Source organism: Aotus nancymaae, unplaced genomic scaffold (assembly GCF_030222135.1).
Source record: "Aotus nancymaae isolate 86718 unplaced genomic scaffold, 86718_ANA_hifiasm-v0.15.2.pri h1tg000040l, whole genome shotgun sequence".
Lineage (NCBI taxonomy): Eukaryota > Metazoa > Chordata > Mammalia > Primates > Aotidae > Aotus > Aotus nancymaae.
In genome coordinates this window covers 36717913-36740806 of record NW_026988454.1, presented here as the reverse complement: position 1 = coordinate 36740806, position 22894 = coordinate 36717913, and the positions used below count along the sequence as shown (strand labels likewise).

The window sequence follows — 22894 nt, the reverse complement described above, 5'->3', positions numbered from 1 at the left end:
CCACAAAACAGTAAATTGTCAAAATGGTTTGTTCCCTATCCACTTGTTCCCTAGTTACACATAAGAACTCTAAACGTGTACGTGGATACTCATGTTCTGAGCACCTGGACAAACTTCTTTACATAGAGTCTTTTACCCAAAAGTATATCCTGCAGACCCTCATCTCCTGAGATTCTCCCCACAAAAAGGAATTTGGGAAAGACGGCATGTTACATCTCCTTGGGGATTTACAATGTGTCTTACCAAATAAAGGCTCGAAGCAACTTCGCAGTAAAGAACCTCCTTACCTCAGTATATTCTCTCCATAAATGGAACCATTTTCCAAGCAATGGCTAATAAAATGCAGTAGAGTTACAATTCTGTAGACTATACTTTGGGCATATTTCCTTGGCCCATTGTCAGTATTGTTGAGTTTCTAGATTAGTGTTTCTCAAAAGTGTATTTTCCACTACTTTTTTTTTTTCCTTAGTGTGCTCCAGCCATAACAGGCTTCTTTCTTCATCCTCTATAGGCCAAAAATATTCCCATTTCAGGAACTTAGTACTGCCTATTCCCTCTGCCTAAAACTCTGTTCCTCTAAATATGTAGTGGCTTATTCATTCTTTTATGTCATTCAAGTGCCTGTTCAAAAGTCAGCTTTTCAGGGAAACTTTCTGTTATCAGCTGAATTGTATCTCCCCCGCCACCCGGCAATTGATATGTGGAAGCCCTAACTCACAATGTGACTGTATTTAGAGATAGGCCCTTTAAGGAGGTTAATTAAGGTTCACAGAGGTCATAAGACCGGGGCCCTAATCTGATGGTATTAGCATCCTTATAAGAAGATAAAGAGATGCCAGAGATTACATTCTCCACCATGTGAGGGCACAGTGAGAAGGTGGCCATCTCCAAGACAAGTAGAGAGGCCTCACCGGAAATGAGCGCTGCCAACATTTTGATCTTGGACTCCCAGCCTCCAGAACTGTAAGGAAGTAATTTTCAGTTATGCAAGTCACCTGTTCTGTGGTGGTCTGTTATGGCAGCCCTAGCAGACTAATACACCTCCCTGACAACCCCAGCCAAGATGAGCATTTCTATTATTCTCTCTTTGTCTTGTTCTGCTTTATTTTTCTACAGAGCACTTATCACTGCTCCACATTCTATATGTGTATCTCCAAGAGACTGAAAGGCAGTGGAGTATAGTGGAATACAGTGCAGAAGGGTTTGGGCTCTGGGTTTAAATCCTGACTGCCACTTTCGAGTGTGTGATCTTTGAGCAGTTATGAAAGCTCCATGAATTTTTTTTTTTTTTGAGACAGAGTCTCACTCTATCACCCAGGCTGAAATTCTGTCACCCAGGCTAGAGTTCAGTGGCACAATCTTGGGTTTACTGCAATCTCTTTCGCCCAGGTTCAAGCAATTCTCCTGCTGCAGGCTCCCAAGTAGCTGGGAATACAGGCACATGCCACCACGCCCAGCTAATTTTTTTTGTATTTTAGTTGAGACGGGGTTTCACCATGTTGCCCAGCTTATGGCAAACTCCTGAGCTCAGGCAATCCTACCACCTCCACCTCCCAAAGTGCTGAGATTACAGAAGTGAGCAACCGCACCCAGCCCCTGAACTTCTTAATTGGTAAAATGGTGATGACAAAAGTACTCCTTACTTGAAAGACATTATTATAATAATGTAATGAGCTATGACATATAAAGTACTTAAACTAGTACCTGGAACAAAACAAACACACAATAACTATTATATCCTGGGGCTTATTGTCTGTCTACCTCCCAGGAATGTAAACTCCGTAAGGATAAGGACCTTGTCTTATACAAGGATATGTTCACAGCCCCCAGATCAGTGCCTCTGGGGCACATGTTAAGCCCTCAGTAAATATTTGTTATCAGCAAATATGAATAATGAAGACCCATGAGCCGTTTCTCAAAGTTCACAATGCTACGATCATCTCTTCTTACTGAATGAGCACCTTGTTACCTAGCATTGCCACATGACTTCAGAGCCCCTATTTTTGTGTTTACTTTAGTACTGCTGCCAAGTGATACTACCTAATTGACAGGCTAATGAACAAAGTTCAGAGGGGCAGTTAAGAGCCAGAGGAATATAAGCTTTCATATTCAGAATCTGAGTTCACACTGGAACAGTCAGTACTACATTTACATAGCGAGCGATGCTTCATTTCAGCAAAACATCGTCTATATAATTGAATCAAACCACTTCATTTGAAATTCATGAGCTTGTTTGTATTGGTTGAATAGTAGTGCATAATTTGATACTCCAGGTATCAGTCAATGGCTCTTTGACACTGTCTGCTGATGAACTTCAGAACTTGTGTTGCTCAACAGCAAGTCTTTGCAATGAGTAATTCTTTATGGCTCAGTCAGACAATTGCAGATTCTATATCAGAAGCCTCCTGGGTTTGGCATTACCTTCAATAGGTCACGATTCACTATGGTATGCTTTAGGCCAGAGGTCACTAAGAGTCCAGTATAATAGGTTGTAAGACAGTAATCCCCAAGGAATATTCTCCTGAGAATCAACTTTTACAACTACTTGTACCTTAAATCATCATGTAAATCAACACTGGGAACAATCACTACTAAGAAAATCAACAAGATAGTTTAATTATCAATGAAATATGCCCCTTATTTTCACCAATGTAGATATTTCCAATGAAATTAATTATTATTCCTACGTGGTAAAAAGCCTCGTAAAGAATTTGCTGTCATTATGGTAGCAAGTTGCACATTCTCTATTGAACTCCACCCAAAGATTGTGGTAAATAGAATAGACATTACCAGTGTTTCAAACATCTCCATCTTTCTATCTGTGCCTACTAAGGGTACCTTCAAGCAACCATTTTGGATTGGGATAAGAGCCTTTGTAGATACAAGTTCTCAAGCCCTGCAGGATGCTTTAATATATTCTAATATTTAACCTTCTAGAGGTTCCCATTTCAAGGTATGTTTTGTAAATTAAGAAAACCTTTTATACCAGCAATGAAGAATCAGAAATTGATATTTTTAAAGCAATACACTTTACAATAGCATAAAAATATGAAATAACTTAGTGGTAAACCTGATGAAAGATGTTTAAGACTGATATACTGAAAACTACAAAACATTGTTAAGAGAAGTTAAAGAAGACCCAAATAAATGGAAAAACATAACATGCTCACAGGTCATAATACTCAATATTGTTAAACTACTAATTCTCTCCCCATTTTGACCTATGGGTTCAACACAATTCCAGTCAAAATCCCAGCAGGCCTTTTTGTAAAAATTGATAAGCTGATTCTAAAATCCATAGAAAAGGAAAAAGGACAAAGTTGGAAGACTAACAGTATCTGATTTTAAGACTTTATTTAAAGTTATGATAATCAAGGAGAGAACCCATAGACCCTCTGAAGGAAGCATATTGCTCCTGCAGATCCCTAAAGACACCCCAAATACTGTGCTGGTATCTATGGCTAAGAGACCCACAAACAGTTCACATTACAGAACTCTGTGCAGACAACCCCCAGTACCAGTCCAGAGCCTGGTAGACTTGCTGGGTGGCTAGATCTAGAAGAGAGATAACGATCACTACAACTTGGCTCTCAGGAAGCCACATCCCTAGAAAAAAGGGGAGAATACTATATCAAGGGAACACCCCATGGGACAAAAGAATCTAAACAACAGCCTTCAGCTTAGACCTTCCCTCTGACAAAGCCTACCCAAATGAGAAGGAACCAGAAAACCAACTCTGGTAATATGACAAAACAAGGTTCTTTAACACTCCCTAAAAATCACACTAGCTCACCAACAATGGATCCAAACCGAGAAGAAATCCCTGATTACCTGAAAAAGAATTCAGAAGGTTAGTTATTAAACTTACCAGGGAGACACTGGAGAAAGGCAAAGCCCAAGGCAAGGAAATAAAAAAAATAATACGATAAGTGAAGAGAGAAATATTCAGTGAAATAGATAGCATAAATTGAAAAAAACCAAAACTTCAAGAAACAATGGACACACTTATAGAAATGCAAATACTCTGGAAAGTCTCAGCAATAGAATCAAACAAGCAGAAGAAAGAACTTCAGAGATTGAAGACAAGGTCTTTGAATTAACCCAATCCAACAAAGAAAAAGAAAAAAGAATAAGAAAATATGAACAAAGCCTCCAAAAAGTCTAGTATTATGTTAAATGATCAAACGTAAGAATAATTGGTGTTTCTGAGAAAGAAAAGAAATCTAAAAGTTTGGAAAACATATTTGGAGGAGCACTTGAGAAAGCTTCCTTGGCCTTGCTAAAGACCTAGACATCCAAATACATGAAGCTCACAGAACACCTGGGAAATTCAGCACTAAAAGATCATTGCCTAGGCACATTGTCATCAGGTTATCTAAGGTTAAGATGAAGGAAAGAATCTTAAGAGCTATGAGGCAAAAGTACCAGGTAACCTATAAAGGAAAACCTAACATATTAACAGCAGCTTTCTCAGCAGAAACCCTACAAGCTAGAAGGGATTGGGGCCATGTTCTAAGCCTCCTCAAACAAAACAATTATCAGCCAAGAATTTTGTATCCAGTGAAACTAAGCTGCATATATGAAGGAAAGTCTTCAGATAAACTAATGCTGAGATAATTTGCCATTACCAAGTCACCACTACAAGAACTGCTAAAAGGAGCTCTAAATCTTGAAACAAATCCTGAAAACACATCAAAATGGAACCTCTTTAAAGCATAAATCTCACAGATCCTATAAAATAAAAATACATTTAAAAAAAAAAAACAAACAAGGTGTACAGGCAACAAATAACAAATGAATGGAATGGTTCCTCACATCTCAACACCAACGTTGAATATAAATGGCCTAAATGCTCCCCTTAAAAGATATGGAATTGCAGAATGGATAAGAATTCAACAACCAACTATATGCTGCCTTCGAGAGACTCACCTAAGACATAAGGACTCACATAAAGGGGTGGAGAAAGACATTCCATGTAAATGGACACCAAAAGTGAGCAGAAGTAGCTATTCTTACATCAGAAAAAGCAAACTTTAAAGCAACCGCAGTTAAAAGAAGACAAAGAGGGACATTATATAATACAAAAGGCCTTGTCCAACAGGAAAATACCACAATCATAAATATATATGCACCTAACACTGGAGCTCCCAAATTTATAAAACAATTACTAATGACCTAAAAAATGAGATAGACAGCAACACAATAATAGTGGAGGACTTCAGTACTCCATAGATAGCACTAGACAAGTCTTCAATACAGAAAGTCAGCAAAGAAAGAGCGGATTTAAACTATACCCTGAAACAAATGGACTTAACAGATATATACAGAACATTCCACCCACAATCACAGAATATACATTTTATTCAACAGTGCATGGAACTTTCTCCAAGATAGACCATATGATAGGCCACAAAAGGAGCCTCAACAAACTTAAGAAAATTGATATTATATCAGTAATTCCCTCAGACCACAGTGGAATACAACAGGAAATCAACTCCAAAAGGAACCTTCAAAGCCATGCAAATACATGGAAATTAAATAACCTGCTCCTGAATGATCATGGAGTCAAAAATGAAATCAAGATGGAAATTTAAAAATTCTTCAAGCTGAATGACAATAGTGGCACAACCTATCAAAACCTCTGGGATACAGCAAAGGTGGTGCTAAGAGGAAAGTTCATAGTCCTAAATGCCTGCATCAAAATGTCTGAAAGAAGACAAACAGACAATCTAAGGTTGTACCTCAAGGAAATAGAGAAACAAGAACACACAAAATCCAACCCAGCAGAAGAAAAGATATAACCAAGATCAGAGCAGAACTAAATGAAATTGAAACAGAAAAAAAATACAAAAGATAAATGAAACAAAATCTGGTTCTTTGAAAAGATAAACAAAATTGATAGATCATTAGCAAGATTACCCAAGAAAAGGAGAAAGAAAATCCAAATAAGATCAATCAGAAATGAAGTGAGAGATATTACAATTGACACCACTGAAATACAAAAGATTATTTCAAGGCTGCTATGACACTTGTACACATATAAACTAGAAAAGTTAGAGGAGATGGATAAATTCCTGGAAAGATACAATCCTCCTAGCTTAAATCAGGAAGAACAAATACCCTGAACAGATCAATAACAAGCAGTGAGATTGCAATGGTAATTTAACAATTACCAGCACACAAAAGAGTCCAGGACCAGATGGATTCACAGCAGAATTCTAGCAGACATTCAAAGAATTGGTATGAATCATATTGACACTTTTCCACAAGAAAGAGAAAGAGAGAACCATCCCTAAATCATTCTATGATACCAGTATCATCCTAATACCAAAGCAGGGACATAACCACAAAAGGAAACTACAGACCAACAACCCTGATAAATATAGACGCTAAAATCCTTAACAAAATACTAGCTAACTGAATCCAACAACCTATCAAAAAAATAATTCAACACGATCAAATGGGTTTCATACCAGGGATGCAGGGATGGTTTAACATATGCAAGTCAATAAGCGTGATATACCACATAAACAAAATTAAAAACAAAAATCACATGATCATCTCAATACATGCAGAAAAGGCATTCGACAAAATCCAGCATCCCTTTATGATTAAACCTCTCAGCAAAATCAGCATACAAGGGACATGCCTCAATGTAATTAAAGCCATCTATGACAAACCCACAGCCAACATAATACTGAATGGGGGAAAGTTGAAAGTGTTTCCTCTGAAAACTGGAACAAGACAAGGATGCCCACTCTTGCCACTCTTCTTCAACATACTACTGGAAGTCCTGGCCAGAGCAATCAGAAAGAGAGAAATAAAGGGTATCCAAATTGGTAAAGAGGAAATCAAACTGTCACTGTTTGCTGATTATATGATTGTTTACCTCGAAAACCCTAAAGACTTCTCCAGAATACTCCTAGAACTGATAAAAGAATTCAGCAGTTTCCAGACACAAAATTAATGTACACAAATCAGTAGTTTCCTATACACCAACAGCAACCAAGCAGAGAATCAGATAAAGAACTCGATCCCTTTTACAATAGCTGCAAAAAGAGTAAAATACTTAGAAGTATACCTAACCAAGAAAGTGAAAGACCTCTGCAAGGAAAACTACAAAACACTGCTGCAAGAAATCATAGACAACATAAACAAGTGGAAACACATCTCATGCTCATGGATGAGTAGAATCAATATTGTGAAAATGACCATACTGCCAAAAGCAGTCTACAAATTCCACATAATTCCCATCAAAATACCACCATTATTTTTCACAGAATTAGATAAAAACAGTCCTAAAATTCATATGGAATCAAAAAAGAACCTGAATAGCCAAATGAAGACTAAGCAAAAAGAACAAATCTAGAGGCATCACATTACCTGATTTCAAACTACACTATAAGGCCATAGTCACCAAAACAGCATGGTTTTAGTAGAAAAATAGGCACATAGACCAATGGAACAGAATAGAGAACCCAGAAATAAACTCAAGTACTTCTGATCTTCGACAACTCATGTACGACAAAGCAAACAAAAACATAAAGTGGGGAAAGGACACCCTTTTCAACAAATGGTGCTGGGATAATTGGCTGGCCACACATAGGAGAATGAAACTGGATCTAAATCTATGTGTGTGTGTGTGTGTGTGTGTGTGTGTGTGCGTGTGTGTGTGTGTGTATACATACACACACACACATACACACACACACAATGGAATACTACTCAGCCATAAAAAGGAATGAATTAATGGCATTCACAGTGACCCAGATGAGACTGGAGACTATTATTCTAAGGAAGTAACTCAGGAATGGAAAACAAAACATCGTATGTTCTCACAAGTGAGAGCTAAGCTATGAGGATGCAAAGCCATAAGAATGACACAATGGACTTTGGAGACTCAAGAGGAAAGGGTGGGAAGGGGGTGAGGGATAAAAGACTACAAATTGGGTGCAGTGTGTACTGCTCAGATGATGGGTGCACCAAAATCTCACAAATCACCACTAAAGAACTTATGTAACCAAACACCACCTGTTCCCCAATAACCTATGGTAATAAAAAAATTTAATAAAAAAAAACTAAAAAATAATAAAGTTACAGTAATCAAGACAGACTGGTATTTGTGCAATGATTAACAGTTAGATCAATAGAGCAGAAAAGGGAGTGCAGAAATAGACCCACACATTTTTGGCTTCTGATTTTTGACAAAGGTGCAAAGGCAATTCAGTGGAGCAAGGGTAATCTTGTCAACAAATAGTGCTGAAACAATTGAATATCCATCTGCAAAAAAAGAAAAGAACTCTAACCCCTACCTCTCATCATTCACAAAAATTAACTCACAATAGACCATAGACCCAAACATAAAACCTAAAACTATAAAACTTCTAGAAGAAAATATAGATCCCTGTGATCCTGGGTTAAGCAAATATTTCTCAGACATGAAAATACATAAAAGAACAAATTGACAAATTGAAATTCATCATAATTTAAAACAATGTTATTTGAAAGATGTTGTTAAGTAATGAAAAGACAAGACAAAGACTGAGAGAAAAGATCTGTATATCATGTCATACATCAGATAAATGACTTGTATCTAGAATATATAAAGAACTCTTAAAATCCAATAAAAAACAACGGATTTTGTTTTAAAAATCAGTAAAATAGTTCAACAGACATTTCACCAAATACGATACACAATTATTAAATAAGCACATGAAAAGATGCTCAACATCATTAGAGAAATGCATACTAAAACCACAATGAGATATCACTTCCCACCATTGGAATGGCTAAAATTAAAAAGAGTCACCATACCGAGAAAAGCTGAGTATGTGAAGGAACTGGAACTCTCATACACTGCTGGCATAGTTATGAAATGGTATAACCACTTTGGAAAACAGTCCAACAACTTCTTAAAATGTCAACATATACTTACCATGTGATCCAGCATTTTCACTAGGTATTTCTCCAAGAGAAATGGAAGCACATGTCTGTATAAAGACTTGTACAGGAATTTTCATAGAAGCTTTATCTGTAGTAGCCTAAAATGAGAAGCAACCGAAATGTCCATGAACAAGTGAATGAATAAACAAATGGATATCTATACAATGAAATGGTATTCAGCAAAACAAAACAATGAAATTGACATATACAACAATATGAATGAATTTCAAATAATTATGATGAGTGAGAAGCTAGGCAGAAAGAGACATACTGCATGACTCCATTCATATAAAATTCTACAAAGTACAAACAAATGTACAATAACAGATAACAAATGAGTGATTGCCTGAAGATTGAGGAAGTGGGAGGGGTGGGGGACAGGGATAGGAAAGGACACAAGAAAACTTTGAGGGTGGTGGATATATTCATCATTTGATTGTATCGATGAATTTGTGGGCATATCCATATGTCAAAACATATCAAATTGTACACTTTGGGTATGTGCAGCTCATTGTATGCCAATTATACCGCAAAAGACTTTTTAAGGAGACAAAAAAAAAAAGAAAATCTTTACAATTATGCTGTCAAAACTTTTAGTGTGGATCAGGATTACCTCGAATCCTACAGATGATAATGCTTATCTCCTCTCTTTCTTGAACCTTTCTTTCGCCACCATTTCCCTAGCATTATTCCTTCCAGGTTCCTTCCCCACCTCTCAGAGCCTCCTGTCTTCTTGGGTTTTTTCCTTGGTTCTTGTCCTTCCTCCTACGTCTTCAATGAGAGCATTCATTAGGGTCTGTAATTGGTTTCTCTTTCATTCTGCTATATACTCCTTTTTGAGGCATCTCTCTACCCTTCCACCTCAGCTACCATCTATACATTAATAAATCCAAAATCTACATTGCAAGACTCGGCCTCTCCATATTTCTACCAGGCTCTGATTGAACCCCTCTACACCAATTCCAACTTAATTTAAGACTGACAAACGACATCTCTTCCCCCATTCACACCTGCTGCCCAGCATGTGTTCAGGTCTCGGTTTGCAGCAGCACCATCTTTGCAGCCAAACACTGCACAGCGGATGAGAGCATGGGCTCTGGATTTGACACCTAACTTTGTCACTTACCAGATTTGTGTCTTGGGCACATCATTTAGCTTCTCTTTGCTTTGCTTCTTCATCTTTATAATGAGTCTGTTCCACATAAGATTACCGTGAGGATTAAATAAGACAATAAACATAAACCGTTCTATATCATGCCTGATATATAATAAGTGTTCAAATATTACTTTATGGTAATCTTTGAATTGTTTGTTTCAGGGCTGTTTGTTTCATCTCTGCAGCTTTCTTGTCCCCCTCTCTCTCCTTCTGCCACCTCTAATCCCAAACTCAATATCTTGCCACCATGATGAGACAGCCTATTCTGATCTCTTCTCTTCAGTCCCTTCTTTAAAGTACTACCTAAGTGCTCCCTGAGCTCAGATCAGATTATGTACTTCCATGATCAAAGACCTTTAATTGGTCACCTTTGTTCAAATAGCATGGTACATAGCAGGGCATTCAATAGTCTATAAGCTTTGACACCACTCCACTCTTCCAGCTTCAACTCGTAAGACACTCTCTGGCCTGAACCACACATCAGCCAGTTACTCTCAAATTATTCTTCCCTATCCTCCTTAAATCCTAACCAGCACTCCTGTCATGTGTTTGAGGAGACAGCTAACCACCTTCCAGGCTCAGCTCAAATGTCCCTCTGTTTCTTTCTTAGCTGGGTCTCACTCTGTCACCCAGGCTAGAGTCAGTGGCATGATTATGGCCCAGTGCAGCCCTGACCTCCCCGGGCTCAAGCAGTCCTCCCACCTCAGCCTCCCGAGTAGCTGGGACTACAGGCGTATGCCAACACATTCAGCTAATTTTTGTAGACAAGGTTTCACCATGTTTCCCAGGCTGGTGTCGAACTCCTGAGCTCAAGCAATCCACCTGCCTCAGCCTCCCAAAGTAGCAAGAGCCACCATGCCCAGCCTTCAAATGCCATATTTTTAGTGAACTCAGCCCACTTTCCTGGCTGGAGTTAATCAGTCTCTCTTCAGTGCTTCCATTAGACTTTGTTTCTATGTTGATCTGGAAGCTAACATTATTGTCATTTATTTATTTGCCTGTTCCCGTAACTTACCTTTGTTTAGACGTTCGATGAAGGCTTGCTGAATGGGAATGAAACAGGAAGAAAGAATATGACAAACGTCTGATTAAAAGCTGCCTGACATCTCCCTGGTAATGTCACTTGCTCATAGAGGTTCTTTGAAGATTGACACTTTACAAATTAGCATCTGTTCAAACTGGAAGAGCACCAGAGAGTCATCTCAATGGAAGGTATGCAAGTATAATAGCAGTAACACCATTCATGGGTTTGCAGAGTGGGAGAAGAGAAGCACGTGAGTGAGTAAATGGATGCTGACTTAAACTCAGGTATTCTTGACGGTTCCTCCTGAAATTAAGATGTCTCTCTTCTGAGAGAGAAGCTGCTAACTGTTCATTGATCAGGAATGCCAGGCAAGCATCCTGGAGACCCTCTCCGGTCTTATTATTTTGTAAATCAGTGTGCAAACTTTACAGCTGGGGCTAAGACTGCATGCCCATGCCAAGTCCCTGATGCAAGAACTTGGGAGGCACTGCCAGCAGCTTGTCCTTGATAGACTCCTCCAGCTACCAGTAAAGGGGGCCAGGGATGGGTTAGAACATGACAGAACAAGCCCAAGAAGGTGGCTGCCAATTGCTTCTCTCCACATTCTTCCAAATTCTCCAGAAGATCCTTTGAATATGACTCTTTTAGTCAGTTTTCATTTTTAGACCAATATTTCTGGAAATTTTTCACTAAAGCAGTCATTGACAACTCAACGAAGTCAACAAGTCCATGTCAACTTTGACATTGGCCCATTGATTGCCCTTCCTTTCTCCAGAAACTTTGGAGTTACCACGCAACCCATGCCACTATCAATTAGGGGCCACCTTGTAACTGTGAATGGTGGGTGACAGGAAAGGCCCAGTAGAGCAGAGGAGAGTATGACCTCATGCAGCCAGCAAGGATGGATGCGCCTTGGGAAGAAGGAGATGAGGCCGCATCACGGCCCCTCCACCATGTTCACTGTGGCCATCTCTGCTAGTCTATCTCCACTCTTAAAGGGAAGGGGTCATGACTTACTCTTCTTTGTATACCCAGCATCCAGTCCAGAGGTTGGGTTCTAGTAGAATTGAATGTTTGTTGAACAAATGATTAAACCAACGCACTTCTCAGAGAAGTATTCAGAGTAGGATATATGAGGAAGAATTTCTACGTGTGGGAGAAGTCTTGTTTCTCTTTCCTTGGTATTAGTTGTATCACCTGTGTATAAAGGAAAATTCACTTTCTTCTAGACACAAGTACTTAGGTACAGTGGCATATCCATTAAGAAATTTTTAACTCTAAAATTTAGGAAATATAGGAAAAACTCTTCCTATGTCTGAGAATACATAGAAAGAATATATATAACAATGAGGTTTGCTTGGTCGGGTACTTTTTATTACAAATAAACTCATCACAAAAAAAAAATCTCAGCTTCCCAGGGTCATCCCCACCCCTGCCAGATACATACTCATCTCTGAAAGAGCTTGGAAGATGATCTTACAATGCCTCTACACTTAATAGCTGAGTTACAGAGTAACTTGCAAGCAATCCTATCAGAATTCATGAGGCAATTTAAACAGAGCAAAGTCCATAAAAAGTTCCACTGAGATGGGCTGAGCAAAGGCCAGAGCCCCAGAGAAAACAAGTGCAGACTCAGAGCAAAGCTGCCCCCGTCCCGAGTGTGAATCCCACGGTCACTGTGGGATCTGGTTGGCAATGAGCTCTGTGCTGTCAGCTTTCCTGAGGGAGCTCCCCGGCTGGTTCCTGTTCTCTGGGGTCTTCCTCCCCGTGACTTTGCTGCTACTCCTCCTCATCGCCTACTTCAGGATCAAATTGATTGAAGGTGAGTGCGAGGCCACACAAGGAAGGACTTGGGCATCCTTTCCCACAGCATACCTTGAAATATGCCAATGCACCGTCAGTGTTTTCTGGCCTGGAGAAACTCTTTTTCTCAATCAGTGTTCTCTCAAGTTCCTTGATCAAATTGGCCAAGTTTGATCCTTTCCACAGTGTGGATCTTGTGCTGGGATGTGAAGGCCTGCTGTTGGGGGCCCTCGCCTGTAGCACCTCACAGTCATGCTACGAATCAGCAATTTTGACATGTGGTTGTGTCTCTTTCTCTCAAGGCAGTAGAATCACATACATGAAAACATTGCTTATGGTTGGCCTTCTCTACGTGACAGATGTGTTTATGCAGCCACATGCATGTGCATGTCTGTGAGTGCATATGCACCTGTGTGCACACGCACAACTTTCTCATCCACTGAACTTCTGGTCAGGGAATGTTCCAAACATTCTGCTGTCACAGTCTTTGTAAATGTAAAGCCCTCATAGGTAAATATTTGACCTTGGTGTAAACGTTCCATGGGATTATAGTCTTAAGGTGGAAAAAGCAAAACAAAACAAAACAAAAAAACTCAGGAAGCTTCAGGTGATTTGGAATGGACATTTGGGTCTTGGATTGACACCGTTTGTTCTGCTTTATTTAAATTAATGAAACTGGGCTGTAACTAGACAGACTATGTGTTAATACAGTGCCCAGTTAAGGTTAATAACTATTTTAGCAAAATCAACAAAGACCAGTCATATTTCTTAATTTGGATAGTGTCATAGTAAAATAACAAAACAAATTTGAAAACATCTCTTCTTCCACAAAAGCTTGCCAACAAGAAATGCCTTCATGTATGTTATAAATAAGCAAATGTTCAAAATCTTAAATCACTAATGCTATAACATATAACCTAACTAACAGAAGTACAACGAAGGCTATTTATTTCTAAGATGAGATTTAGAACATAAAGAAATCCTAGGAGATGTAGAGAGTAGGTCATAGAATCAAGTTTTTCATCATAACTTACTCAAATATCCCCCTGCCTTTCATATTTTGTGTCTCATTTTTATGAACAGCCCTTTCGTTGAGTGATCAAGCCATGTTCTGCCTTGCTCTATAAGATTCATGTGATAAACCCTTTTTTTATATTAAGTCAGTTTATCCTCCACTGCCTCAAGACCAGTCTGTTGGATGCTGTGTCACCCAGCCATTCATTACCCCTGAGCCCTGGAAGGAGCCTCCAAAAAGGAATAGAATATAAGAAATCCCCAGGACCCTAACCGCGACTTCCCTTCAGTGTCTCCCAAGTCGAAAAGTTTTTCAAAGGTGTTGCGATGATTCCCGTCAGTAACACTCACTGCATCTCAGCCTCCCATTGACATTGAACATCCCAGGGACAATAAAAGGATGCTGACGTCACCATCGGGCACTTGGAGACTTCCTGTAGTTTCCAAGTTTCATCTCTGGCTGCCTCCTTGGCTAGATGAAATTTTCAGTATTTCAAAAACGGCAGCAAGTGCAGGTCTAGATAGCTTCATGGATATCAAGGTCCCTTTTTGGTGTCTACTTCCCAGCTATTATAGGCCAGTTCATTCAGTGGGACATCAGGTATTTGGGATAGACTCTGTAAAAAGATGGCGAATCTGTTTTATAGTTTTACTCGTTCCTGGAAAAACATCTGTAATAATGTAACATGTAAATGGGTCTATGGTATTTTATTTAGATAATTCTGAGGTATAAATGTACCAATCACATTCCTTTAGAATGCCCTGGAAACGTGCAGGATATGGCCTGGCATCACCGGTGCTGATGCGGGGAAAATGCAGTGTAAGTGCCAGCCCCAGAGGAAGTGCTCCATGTGTACCCATCTCTGTGATGACTGCACAGTGATGCTGTCCTATCATCAGCACACCCCTGCCTGTGTAAGTTATCTAGAGATCAAGTCTCAGACAAAAGTCACTATCTTACATTTTAATTACAGTTACAAATGTAAGGTAGTAACTTTTCCAATACAATTGGAAGTACTTCTGAAGGATGTGAGTGACGGGAGCAGAGGCTCCCAATAACCTCTTTGTTCTTCATACTTCCTTCCCCCTTCTTCATTCCAAATTCTGACACGCTCCTGAGCTTTTCTTGACTAGAAATCACACTTGCCCACAACTGTAAGTCTATCCCTTATCTCAAAGCCTTCATTTTTGCAGCATAGAATCTAACCCAAGGGAAAGCAAGAATGTCAGCCTTACACGATGAGGGTCATTGCTCGCTGGGTAGAGTCCTTACACCAACTTTAAAGCTTACTGCAAACTTATGTCATGTTCTAGATCGCGATAATTCTCATTCATTCATTGAACAAATATTTGTCAGTCTATCATATACCAGGGATTGTCCCAGATACTGGAACAGATTTTTACTATGGGCTTTTAAGACTAAGAGAAAATAATCCCAGTTCTAGAAAACCACAAAAGGCATCTGGCAAAATCAGAATTTAGAGGAGGTGTTGCAAATCTGTGTGTTTTTGACTGGCCTCACTAACTGTCTGGTCGAAGAGCTGTAATAATGACCTGGCCTTTCCTCCTAAGTCTTCTCCCCAAATGTCAGGGCTGAGCACTTCACCAGAGGCAGGATCCTCTGCAGAGAATGGGCACCCCCAGCGAGGTTATAAGCCTCCTTTGTCTGTGGTTTTCCCCCATTGTCTCCTACTTAGGCTTGCTCTAATTGAAGTTGCCTGGAGCTTCCAGGCTGCAGGTAGGAATACAGGAGGAGTAAGGAGGCAGAACAAAAATATGTGCATCAGTTACTTAACACAATGGGGGTCCCATCTGAAATTTATTGTTGGAAAGAATACTAATGACTAGAAGCATTATTAGTAGTGGCTGCCAACAATCTGGAGGATGCTGAGGGAGGATGTCAAAGACATTTAAACCAGAGCAACTCCATCTTGAATAGGAGCTAGGTAAAATGAGGCTGAGACCTACTGGGTTGCATTTCCAGATGGTTGAGGCATTCTAAGTCACAGGATGAGATAGGAAGTTGGCACAAGATACAGGTCATAAAGACCTGGCTGATAAAACAGATTGCAGAAAGAAACTGGTCAAAACCCACTCACCAAAATCAAGATGTCAATGAGAGTGACCTCTGGTCGTCCTCACTGCTACACTTGCACCAGCGCCATGACAGTTTTCAAATGCCCTGGCAACGTCAGGAAGTTACCCTACATGGTCTAAAAAGGGGTGGCATAAATAATCTCCCCCTGTGTTTAGCATATGATCAAGAAATAACCATAAAAATGGGCAACCCGCAGCCCTCAGGGCTGCTCTGCCTATGGAGTAGCCATTCTTGTATTCCTTTACTTTCTTTTTTTTTGAGACAGAGTCTCACTTTGTCACCCAGGCTGGAATGCAATGGCGTGGTCTCGGTTCATTGCAACCTCTGCCTACCAGGTTCAAGCGATTCTCCTGCCTCAGCCTCCCAAGTAGCTGGGACTACAGGCACCCACCACCATGCCTGGTTAATTTTTTCACTTTTAGTAGAGATGGGGTTTCACTATGTTGGCCAGACTGGTCTCAAACTCCTGACCTCGTGATCTTCCCACCTCGGCTTCTAAAGTGCTAGGATTATAGGCATGAGTCACCGTGCCCAGCCTGTTCTTTTACTTTCTTAATAAACTTGCTTTCACTTTATGGACTCACCTTGAATTCTTTCTTACACAAGATTCAAGAACCTTCTCTTGGGGTCTGGATCTGGACCCCTTAGCTGTAAGAAGGACAGTGAAGCTGATTGGACCAAAGACCACAAAGTCCTTCCCGATGTGAGTTTTTGTGCTGTTGAGACTGGGCGGAAAGCAAGCTGGGTGAGGAAAGTCCTTGACAGATTCCTTGTCAGGGCAGCAGTTGATGGGCAAGCTGTACCATATATTTTCTCCAGAAGCCACCTTTTGCTTGTATATCCTTCCTCTCCCACATGGAATCTGTGCATCTTTTTTTTTTTTTTTGAGTAATTCTTGATTACATTTTCCAGCGGTAGTAGCCAACTATAGACTATGGATGTTTTCATTTTTATGTTGATCTGGTCCCTTTAATTCCAGATATGCCTTTCTTATAAGAAGAAAAACCACCCAAACTCTAAGAACATGTAGCTTTGAAAAATTACAGTTCTTTCTGGCACCATTTTCCTAGCGGTAACTAGTACTATCTTCTCTCCAGTTTGAGGGCAAATGAGATCACTGGAACTGAAATAAAATATCACCAGTTTGCATCTCCGCTTCATAGCATCCACTTAAAAAACTGTAAACAGATGGTCAAATGTCATGTCGTTAATCTTCCAACCAGGGTTATGGCAAGTGTAATCATTTCTATTTTGTTCCTGTAAAGAGAGGGACATTGATAGATTAACTGACATGTTCGCAGAGCCCCAGAGTCCTGCATTCTAAAACAGAAAACCAGCTTCCCTGTCTCATACAGCTGGGTCTGTCAGACAAGAGAGCCATTTTAAGATGTGATGGAAAGCATGTGGAGGTATTATAATCACTCAACATTAATCCCCACACTTCAAGCCTTAGGAGGTAACGGTGCATGTAAATTTAATTAGTATGTAGAGAACATCAATTTTCTCACAAAGGAAGAAAGAAAATTCTGTAACATCCTGTACTCTTCATTCTGTGTCAATTTCCTTGAGAAGTAGCTTTTGGGGTGGAAGTCTGTGTCCTGAACTTCCCAAAGCCAAATCCTGCATCTGCCATTGTCATGGACATTTTGCATCCTCCAGGGTGGAAGTTTTCATTATCTTATTTCCCTAAGTCCTGAGATTCCCAAACCTCTACTTCCAGTGTCACCCACCCCCAAAATACCATCATCCCAATCAGGAACAAATTATTGTCGCAAATGACAAACACGGCCAAAAATAGTCATTATTTAAATAAATTTTACAGAGTGTCTACTGAAATGCCTAAACGTTTTTGCAGAGTTGGATCCAAAAGGAAAGTCAGATGGTTGATCAGTTCTTGGCCTTCAGCAACATACATCCTAAAACTATAACTGAAGTACTGATAATATGCAGGTTGGCTAGGCATCTCTCACTGATCTTCACATTCACTCTACTCAACCTCTTGAAGCTTCAGTCTCCTGGTCTGTAAAACAGAAATAATAGCAGGACGTACTAGAGCATTGGTGTGGTGATTAAGTCAGGTAATACATATAAGGTTCTTAACAGTGCCTGTTCTGAACAACTGTTAGTCATTATTACCCCCGCTGGCTTACAACAGAAGGCACTTTTTCTGTTATTATAGCATTATAGTAGCTATTATTAAAATAGACTTGGAATAATTAAGTACATTGCCCAAGGTTACCTACCCAGAAAGTGGTAGAAACAGGATTCGAACCCTGGCTGGCTCCAGAGATAGCCCTCTTTGCCAACACACCACCTCTGGAGTATCCAGTCCTAAGTAGGGGTTCTATCTGTTGAATCCTTTTGGTCCAGGAAGATAAACTTACCACCAACTATGGGACAGTTTTAAACAAAGCAAGAGTTTTCCAAAATCTTTGAAGAATCTGATCAATCTGTTAATATAACAGGAATCATAATAATTATTATCACATTTCTTCACCTGTGACATAACAGGGCACACTGCACTGTTTGCAGGATTTTTTCACGACCATGACCTTGGGTGTTTTCAAGGCCACCTGCCTATCTAGTCTCTCTGCACACAATCCTTAATAGACCCATTGAAATGAAATGACAGCCAAATTGCAAGCTCTTTTAGGAGAGGAAGGCGTTATTTTATTTCTCTCACTCTCCACATGGTGCCTAGCAGAGACACTTTATTCACCGGGTAGATGATTCACTGTAGATTGATGAGCTTCCTCTCGGCCTCTCCATTCTAGCTCTCTCTCCACTCTTATGAGTTCACTTTTTTCAGTCTCATTATTCAGGTCACCCATTTTCAGCTCTACAATCTGTAGCCTGGTTCCTCATTCAAAGCACCCTATTGTGCCGTTGGCCATTGGTAATTAAGAATGAAAGGGAATAAATTACTCATATGTCAGTGAGTTAAAAGTCTAAACCATGGGCCATCTCAAAGGAATGCCTTTGAAATAGCGATAATCCACGGAAAGTTGGTGTGACTCAGTAGCTGAAAGGGTGGTCTCTGAAGTCTGCCTGCCTGGAATCAAATCCTACAGGCAAAGACTTGTATTCTCCTCCTCAGGAATTATGTGAACATTCTGTCCTTTACTTCTCCCCTAACAAATTGCCAGCAGTTCCAGGTTGCATCACGCTGAAAGCTACATTTGTGGGTGATCCGTACCTAGTGTGGGGAGACTCCCCTTGTTTTGTGCGTGTTTGCCTGAATTCATCAGTTTCTGTGATCTTGGGCAAATTACTTCATCATGATTTCTCTCTGCCCCAGTTTGCTCATTAGTAATTTAATAATAATAATAACCAGCTCATCGCGTCATCACAAGAATTGAATGAGAAAGATTGCAAAGGGCTTCACACAGTGCCTGGCATGCAGCAAGTGCTCAAGGAGTACTGGCTATTAAATATTGAGGCTCATGTTGTCAAGGGCTTGTCACTCTCAGTGCACATGTACCCTCCCCGACTGACATGATAAGCATTTGTGGAGGCCTGGTCAGGGAAAGTCCATGTGTCCTGGGGTACATGGCATACAGTGTATCAAGCAAGGGATAAACTGCATGGTCTTTACGTGGGAGCCAAAGAGAGCATTTTCAGGTTCAAGTCTATAAACTTGTTTATTATCTCCCATGAGATTAAAAGCTCCTGGTCTCTGGCTTGATTAATTATACTTCTGAAAATAAAAGTTTTGAGGGTGAAAGCAGGATCAGTTGTGTATATTGGTTTCAGGAAGAGGGCTGTGTCTTCTGATGTACCAGGAGGATCTCAACAAATATGCTTCAGGATCTCAATAGAGATCTCAGGGCTAAAGATCAAATCTGGTTATTGCCAGAGACATAACAGTTGAAGCTAAGGAGCAGATAAAAGTATATAGGTGGCCCACAATAAAAGCCAAAGGGAGGAGAATGATGGGGACAGGCAGAGAGAGGGGTTGTGTCAAATTCTACTGAGGAAGAAAACTAGGGATTGGAAAATAGCATTAGATTCAGTAATTCAATGTCATGGGTGAGTTTTAATATTTTAGTAGATTAGCTTTAACTGAAATTATATATGAAGGGGTTAAGGAATGAGCAAGTTGCAAAAAGTTGAAATAAAGTCCTCAGTAAAATATGCCACCAAGTAAAAGGGAGAAAACTAATTTGATTTGTCTAAACACTGTAAGTGCCAAACACATTCTGGGGAGGGGTGAGCAGGGGCAGACACTCTGCTTACTGTGGGGGTTTCAACTTAATCAGGTAAATCTAAATATAGTTAGCATGTAACAATTCTCCTGACAGTGGGAGGTTTTCTGCTCCAACCAGTGCCATTCTTTAGAAAGAAGCCTTTACATTTCCATTGGATGTGACTGAGGAGGTAAGAATAGATCCTGTAATAGAATCTGCTTGGAAGACCTGGACTTCTGTGACTCGCCAAGGCCACCAGTGTCAGATATGCTGGCCAATAACCTTTATGAGCTCTAAATGACCAATGGCACTCAGATGTCTCCAAATTATTAACTAATACTTTTCCTTTCAGTTAATGAAGAACTGTCCCAGACTTGTGACCGCCAACACAATCTCAAGGATGGCTCTTCCCTGTATCAGAGAATGAAATGGACGTGATGTTGGGGACTTTCCAATAACTAAAGCACAATGAGTGTCTCCTAGTCAGTGAGCAATGGTCAACAGTTGCAATTATCCAAGAGGACTTCTCAGAGACTCAGCCAAAGGAGCAGCTCTTGAAAAGTGCCAGGAACAGATTTCTTGGGTCTACAGATTGGACACATTGTAACTTTTTAAGATTTATTGTGAATGTGTCCGCTCTAAAGGGCATATTTAAAAAATAAAATTATGCAGCATCTTACTACATAATCCCATGGGAACCCATATTATTCTGATTTTAGAGGTGAAGAAACCCTGGTAGAAATCCAATGAATGGCAGAAGATGAATACCTTGGAGAGAGCTCAGCAGATTCTGTATGCAAGAGTATTTCCACTTGCTCTTCCTGCAGTTCAGCAATTCCTAAATGACTGTTCAGGTATCATTTTTGGACCTGACTTTGCTTCTCTCCTTTCCCTAATTGCTTTCACAAATCATAATTTTTATAAACACGAAAAAACAAGAGGAGTCACCCACACTAAGTATGGATCATCCACAAATGTAGCTTTCAGCATGACACGACCTAGAAATGTTGGCAATTTGGTAATGGGAAAAGGAAAGGACAGAATGTTCACATAATTTATTTCTAACTATGCAGAGAAGTCAACATTTCATCACAATTCTTCTCTTTCAGTGGGAGCCCCAAAGAGCCAACACAAATAACTGAAGAGAAACTTAATTCGAGGGGTAGTTAAACTAGACTGTGGTTACTGTTGTGCTCCCCACATTCTTCCAGTTAACATAAACCAGAGATGTTCAATACATTCTAAGTGTAAGACTGGTTACATTCCAATCTTTGTGCAGGGCACTAACAGGCTGAGTGATTCACTTTATAAAACGTAACGAATGTGGTCACCTGTAAGAAATGCACCTGTTTCAGTAGTGGATTACAGTCATACAAAAGGTTGTGCGGATGACCAAAAGCAAGAACACACCACCAGTGCCGGATTGTTACTACTTCTTCCCCTCAGCCCCACCCTAAAATTCTTGATACCCATCCCGTGAGTAGTCTCCATTTGCACTTCTCGCATAATATAAAACTTATTGCTAGAATAAAGACACTCATTTCTGCATTTCACTGCACTTGATCACAATGAAAATGTCTGCTGGGGTTTTCAGACTGAACTAATTCAGAATAACAGTGCTCTTGCCATATGGAAGGAATAACAATATTCTTTCAGTTTTGGGAGCGATCTCTTTTTAGCCCCTGGTGGAAATCAGCTTATGTAAAAATGCTTTCTTTAACAGAAAGTGTGAAAGGACACATCGTATTCCTATCTCAGGCAGCTGCCAGCCAAATCTGTGGCTCAGCTATCAAGGTTTGCTCCATCTTCCTCCAATAATGGGCACTTCAGACGCCCAATTCCGGCTCTGGCGGGTGCTGTTCCACCATCTCAGCTACTGTGACAACAGATGAACTCTACACAGACATGTTTACAGCACCAAGCACTACCTAGTACTTTAAAGCAAGACCCGTTTCTTTCTCTGCCATCTAATGAGAGTAGAGAATCTCCAGTGAAACTGACTTATCTATAAATGTTTTTTATATGTAGAGGAGCAGAAGCATGTTCATTTTCCCATGAAGGAACAAGTCCCAAGGGTTTATCATATGCCTGAAGGCACTGCTAACGAATTTGTCAAATCCTTTATCCAGCATAGCTTTACTAAGCAGCTGCATAGTCACGCCTTTGCCCTTCTCATGCTCACGGGTCCAGTTTAAGATCTTGTTCAGGCCTGAACTGCTTCGGTCCTTTTCATTCCTGCTGCTGAAACAAGCTGTCTTGGCCTCGACCTAGACCAGGTCGGTGGTCTCCCAACATTATCCTACATTCAGTAGCATCCTATGCTCCAAGGCCTTTCACCAGGGGCCAGAAATGCTCCCACACCCCTAAAGGTCTCTCTACAACGGTTCCTAATCGTATTCCAAATGCTATAGCATCCGAAACAGTTCACCAGTAGGGATACTGTTTCTCCAACTGGACACCTTCAAAAAAGCACTTTAATAGGTGCTTTAATTTCTATCACATTATTTTTCAATAAAATTTATCAAAAAATATATATATATATGTATTTTGGAGAGAGAGTCTTGCTGTGTCACTCAGGCTGGGGTGAAGTGGTGCAATCATAGCTCATGGAAACCTCAAACTCTTGGGGCTCAAGCGATCCTCCTACCTCAGCCTCTGGCTACAGGACA

General features: G+C 40.1%; 1 protein-coding gene across 1 annotated transcript; it reads left to right on the top strand.

Annotated features, from left to right (window-relative positions):
- Positions 1–12736: 12736 nt before the first annotated feature.
- Positions 12737–22715, top strand: SMLR1 (small leucine rich protein 1). Its single transcript, NM_001410381.1, has 2 exons — positions 12737–12945; positions 20578–22715. The coding sequence occupies exons 1-2, from the start codon at positions 12819–12821 to the stop codon at positions 20661–20663; spliced, it is 213 nt and encodes a 70-aa protein (NP_001397310.1). The 5' UTR covers positions 12737–12818; the 3' UTR covers positions 20664–22715.
- Positions 22716–22894: the final 179 nt, after the last annotated feature.